Consider the following 5,095-nt stretch of genomic DNA (forward strand, 5'->3'; position numbering starts at 1 on the left):
AGGAAGTCATAAGGGCTATGAGAAGAAGTCATAAGGGCTACAGTTGGACTAGATGGACTTTTCCAACGTTAATGATGTTACGGTTCTATGACATAAGGGAATGGCCTGGGCAATGAAGGGAGGATCTTTGGGACAACAGCGTGCTTCCCTGCTCAGCCGGGTGCCAGCCTCTGTGCAGACCCTCGTCTGTGAAACAGCAGAGTGAGGTTCTGCACTTATTTCCCAAGCCCAGGCTGGAACTTCCCACCCTGCCCTTGCCACCCCCTCCTGGCAGGATCACGGCGCTGTCCCAGACCCCGCAGCTGGCATGGGCTGTGAGCAATCCACCACGGGCCCTCTCCTCCTGCCCTCAGCAGCTGCACCCAGTGCTGGGCAGTTCCTGCTGAGCTGCATGAGGTCTTATTCCTTGTTTTCTGATTAAAAGCAAGGCAAACACTTGGAATCGGAGCTCTGAGCTGAACTTCCGAGGTTAAGGATCAAGCACGGAAAGCGTTTGGGGTATTATTTTCCTAAAGGCTCTTCACTGGATTCAGGGGCTGAAGTCGGAAGTGTAGATGGAGTCAGTGGAAAAGCCACCTTGGGAAAGGTGTGAGTGGGGAACGACACAGCGGGAGAGAGGCACACTCGTCCTCCGGGCAGGAGGAACCACGAGAAAGTTACAGAGAGGCACAGTTGGGATTGAGCAGCTCCAACTCATTCCCCACCACTTCCACAAAACAAAACAAAAAAAAGAAGTAAGAAAAAGGTTTTTTTAAAAATCTGATCCCTGATTAAAGAAGCAAGGGATAAAAGAAGAGAGGTCGCTGCGTGCATACCCCTTCAGGAGGGCTGAAACGGGGTGTCTCGGCGCACAGCCCCGAGCCGGCACCGGCGGCCTCGGGACAGCGACAGGCGCCAGTCCCCGTTTCTGTCCCTGCCCCCGTTCCCGACGGCAGAGAGCTGTCACCGGTCTCGGACCGTGCTGTCCCGGCCGCGTTCGTGCACCCGGCTCCACTCTGCTGCCGGAGACACCCCCCCCCACCCCCCACCCCTCCAGATCCGTGGGGTAGCGGGGAGTTGCTGGGCTGCTGGCGGCGGTGCTAGGCTGGGTTATAGTGGATCTGGGGCACACTGAGCCGCGCTGTACCCGCGCCCAGCAGCACGCCCTGCCCCAGCCGCTGCTGTGCCTTCGCTGCTTGAGCTCGGGCAAAAGAAGTGAAAAAATAAAATTAAAAAAAAAAAAAAGGAGAGAGAGAAGAAGAAATTATCGTCCGATCTCATTTATTTAAATAAATATAAATAGAACTTTTATATAAAACTATTCACAATCAAACCGTCTGCCCGAACCCAAGCGACTGATCTTTATTGCTTTCCTTATTCACGTTCAGAAAGTCCTTCCAGGAGGTTCTCAGCCTACGAGTTCTTTTCAGGTTTTAAAGTCTCGGCTTTCGGTCCGAAATACTTGGGCGGCTTTTTCTTTCTTCAGTCTCCTCTGGGGAGAGGCGAGGGGGACCCCCTGGCCAGGTCCGCGCTCCGAGCTGGGCAAGGCAGGTGCCCGTCCCGGTGTCGGCACGTAGCGCCGTGGCTGAGCTCCCACCGCTGCAACACCACCGTTCCCCACAGAGCGCACCGACGGCCGCTGCCCGCGGGCTCCGACGGCGGTGCCCGAGGTGTCCCCGACGGTTCAGAGCGGAGAGATCTCCTTCTCCTCGGTGGCGGAGGATGGGGACAGGGATTCCTCGTCCTCCGACCTGGGGAAGTGGCCCTGGCCAGTGCCGCACTTGCAGCTCCCGTGGGAGCTCCGTGGGGCGCCTTTGCCCTCCTTCTTGTGCTTCACTCGGCGATTCTGGAACCAGATCTTCACCTGCTTCTCGGAGAGGTTCAGGTACGTGGCTATCTCGATGCGGCGCAGGCGGGACAAGTACATGTTGGACGAGAACTCCCTCTCCAGCTCCAGGAGCTGCGTGCTGGTGAACGCCGTCCGCATCCTCTTCCCGTTCTGCATCTGGCTGGAATCGGACCCTCCTTGGGGGGCAAGCAACAAGTTAAGCGGGGTGGGGGAAAGGAGAAAAAGGAGAGAAGAAGGATACCCGAGGAAGGAAACCCGCCCGCCCGCCTCAGCCTCCCCGTCCCCTGGCCGCGGGCTCCTACCCATGCCGAGGCAGTGGAACCTCCGCGGGTCGCTGACGCTGTACGCGGTGGCCGCGCAGGCGGGGGGGTGATGCGCCGGGTGCCCCAGGGCGGCGGCGGACACGGCAGGCGGCGGGGGCTGCGGAGGGGGGGCGGCGGGGCTGCCCCGCGGGCAGCACTGGGCCTCGCCGGCGGCGGCGGCGGCAGGGGAAAACTGGCCCTTGAGCAGCGGGATGGCCCCGCCGCCACCGCCGCCGCCGCCGCCGCCGCCCCCCCCGCGGGAGGAGTGCAGGTGCGAGGTGACACAGAGCGGGCAGACGCAGAAGGCCCCGCTCTTGCGGGACGGGCAGCCCGGGCCCGCCACCGACATGACGAGGGGGGACGGCACGCCGAGAGGGATGAAGAAGTCCTGGCCGTGGTGGTGGTGGTGCTCGGGCAGGGCCGGCAGCGGCCTCGATGAGTCCTTGATGATTAAGGAGTCCACATAGAAGGAGCGCGACATCGCGGCGGGCTGCGTTGCTGCCGGCCGGGCTGCCACTGAAGTCCTGGCGAGGCGAGAAGGTGCTTATGTTGGAGAGGCGAACAAAAGGGTCCCCGGAGAGGGCTGGTCTTAAAGTCCCCCGCCTGGATCCCCTGCGCTAGGGGTTTTATATCAACTATTTAAACACGTGATGGCTGAAAGCCTCTCGGACCTAAATCTGCCCAGCTTCTCAGGCCGGCGGGAGAGGCGGCGGGGAAGGGGGGGAGGGGAGGGAAGCGGGGAGGGGGGCACCAAGTGTGCGCGCGTGCTTTTTCGCTGCCCGATGGCTTCAGTCTTCGCCTTCGTCCCAGACAAATTGTGAGAGCGTGGGAGCCGGGGAGGGGGCGGCGACCCCTCATCCGTCCTGCAGCAGAGCCGGAGGGGAGATAAACTTGCGTGAAACTGTGCGCTGGGATCTGTCCCCGGAGCACCTCCGCATCCCGCACGAAGGGAGCGAGGGGAGGGGAGAGCCGGGGATGCGTGGGGAGAAAAGACAGCGCTGCCCTCGCGGCCGGGCCGGGGTTCCCCCGGGGCACCGGGAGGTCGCTTCCGAGCGGAGGAGCCCGGGTCGCCGCTGTGGATGTAGGTAGGGAGTTCGGGGTGGGGTGCGCCTAATGTGTGTCCATAAGCACTTCTGCTCATAGGGTTTAGTGTTGGTCGTTATTGTTGTTGTTATTAACATTATTATTTCACCCTTCTCACCCCATCCGAAGCTTTCGCCAAATTGGCGCTGAGCACGGCGGACAAAGCCTTCCCCACCGGGACGCGTCTCGGCGCAGCGGTACCACAACGGCACTGCCCCGCGAGGTGCCCGGCCGCTCCGGGACCGGCGCGCAGCGCTGCTGAGGGGCGGCCGTGCCGGGGCCGCTTTGATGTGCACCAAGTGTGCTGGAGCAATCATTCAAAGTAAAATTGGATAAACAGCTAAATACGGTCGGTGGCTCCCGAGCATTTCAGACTGCATTAAAGAGCTGAGGTATTTGCGGCATATTACGCGATTTTCCAATGACCTGTTTTATGGGAGTTTAAGAAGAGTCTTCGGCGGAGGAAGGGCAATCGCAGTCCTGTTGGGCAGATACGAGGCGGCATTTGGAAGCGGCCGCGCATCCCACGCCGCTCGGCTGGCGCAGGGGAGAGACAATTGTGCTGTAAGGCAGAAAATGCAGAGCACGGCTGATTGCCGGAGCGCGGGCCGGGAGGAATCGGGAGCCTTCACGCCTTCAGAGGCAGTTGGCGTGCGTAGAGCCGGGTCACGGACGTTCCCCTTAGCCCTTCGTTGTTTAAACCCAGAAAAACACCACCAACACCGCTGCTTGCCCTCCGGTCGCGATGGGTCTCCCTCGGCCCGGGACTCAGTGCTTTGTCCCAGCCCCATTGGAGAGGACGCGAGCGGCCCTGGCTCCCCTCGACGGCCGCGATGCCGCGGGATTTTAGGGACGCTCCGTAGCCGCGAACTGAGGATTTATGGATGGCAATTAAAGTTTTATGAATTGCAGCTGAGGCTGGTTATGGGGCTATTTGAATGTGATTAGAATTCAATTAGAAAGTGTTTACCGGCCGGTGGGGCTCCGGAGTGTAAACAGACAGCTATTCCAGCAATGCGCTAATCCCACGTCTTGTGACAACAATTAAGGTCCGGGTCCGGCGGCTTTCTGCGGGTCAGCTCCGACCTCACCTAGTTCTTCCCAAACCACTACCGAGGCTTCGGGGCGGCCGGAGGCGGGCCTTTCCCGAGGCTCCGTAGTTTAGGTCCCGGGGCGAACAGAGGGGGCTTGCCCCGCTCTCTCCGGTTAAAACGCAGTTTTGTAATTTCTGTCTTTTTTTTTTTTTTTTTTCTTTAGGAGAAGCTACTTAGAAAGAAGGGCGTCCGGTCTGCGTGGAAAACCTAAGTGTGCAGTAATGGAGCGGGGCTGGGGGGAAGGCGGGGAGGGACTGCTGTAAGCGGGGGCGGACAGCGAGAGTCGGATCAAAGTTGCGATTTCTAATTGTTATAATAAACCAAGCGCGGTGATAAAAGAAAGGAGGAAAAAAATAGCACAAAGCAAATCTCATCCCTGAAAGCAGGAGCAAGAAAAGAAGTCATTTGAGAGCTGAGATATCCCAAACCAGGCGGAATGATGTAAGGCGTGCGCCCACATCACATCGGCCTCGTTACGATTTTATTTTTCAATAATTCTGTCCGATAAAATTTCATTGTCCATTAAGTAATCCCCGAAATGAGAGCTCTTATGAGCCTATAATGAGCTCTAATTGCTACGACTGGGAGAGCCACGTGGAAGGATTTAGAAGGTATTAAGCAGTTGGGTACAGAGCACAGGCTGTTACCTAGCCATTACTTTCATAATTCAAGGAGAAAATTAGTCCTTTTAAGGGAAAATCCTTTGATTCCCTTCATTCTGCTCGGGGTGACAGAGTATAGCTTTGTCTGCCTTTAGTTCAAGGCAGTGTAACAAATGAGAATGTAAC

The 5,095-nt window shown here is 58.5% G+C and overlaps 1 protein-coding gene across 1 annotated transcript; it reads right to left on the reverse strand.

The window, feature by feature from the left end:
- GSX2 (GS homeobox 2) lies at positions 1,255 to 2,771 on the reverse strand. Its single transcript, XM_021394443.1, has 2 exons — positions 2,131 to 2,771; positions 1,255 to 2,004 (listed from the first exon to the last, which is right to left on the reverse strand). The coding sequence occupies exons 1-2, from the start codon at positions 2,609 to 2,611 to the stop codon at positions 1,664 to 1,666; spliced, it is 822 nt and encodes a 273-aa protein (XP_021250118.1). The 5' UTR covers positions 2,612 to 2,771; the 3' UTR covers positions 1,255 to 1,663.

Source organism: Numida meleagris, chromosome 4 (assembly GCF_002078875.1).
Source record: "Numida meleagris isolate 19003 breed g44 Domestic line chromosome 4, NumMel1.0, whole genome shotgun sequence".
NCBI lineage: Eukaryota > Metazoa > Chordata > Aves > Galliformes > Numididae > Numida > Numida meleagris.

What these genes read in the sequence shown, in the direction of transcription:
- GSX2 (XM_021394443.1), bottom strand. Translation starts at nt 2,611, where the DNA reads ATGTCGCGCTCCTTCTATGTGGACTCCTTAATCATCAAGGACTCATCG. An exon ending in GTTCCACTGCCTCGGCATGG is followed by an intron (nt 2,005 to 2,130) that starts GTAGGAGCCCGC and finishes TTGCCCCCCAAG; the next exon opens with GAGGGTCCGATTCCAGCCAG.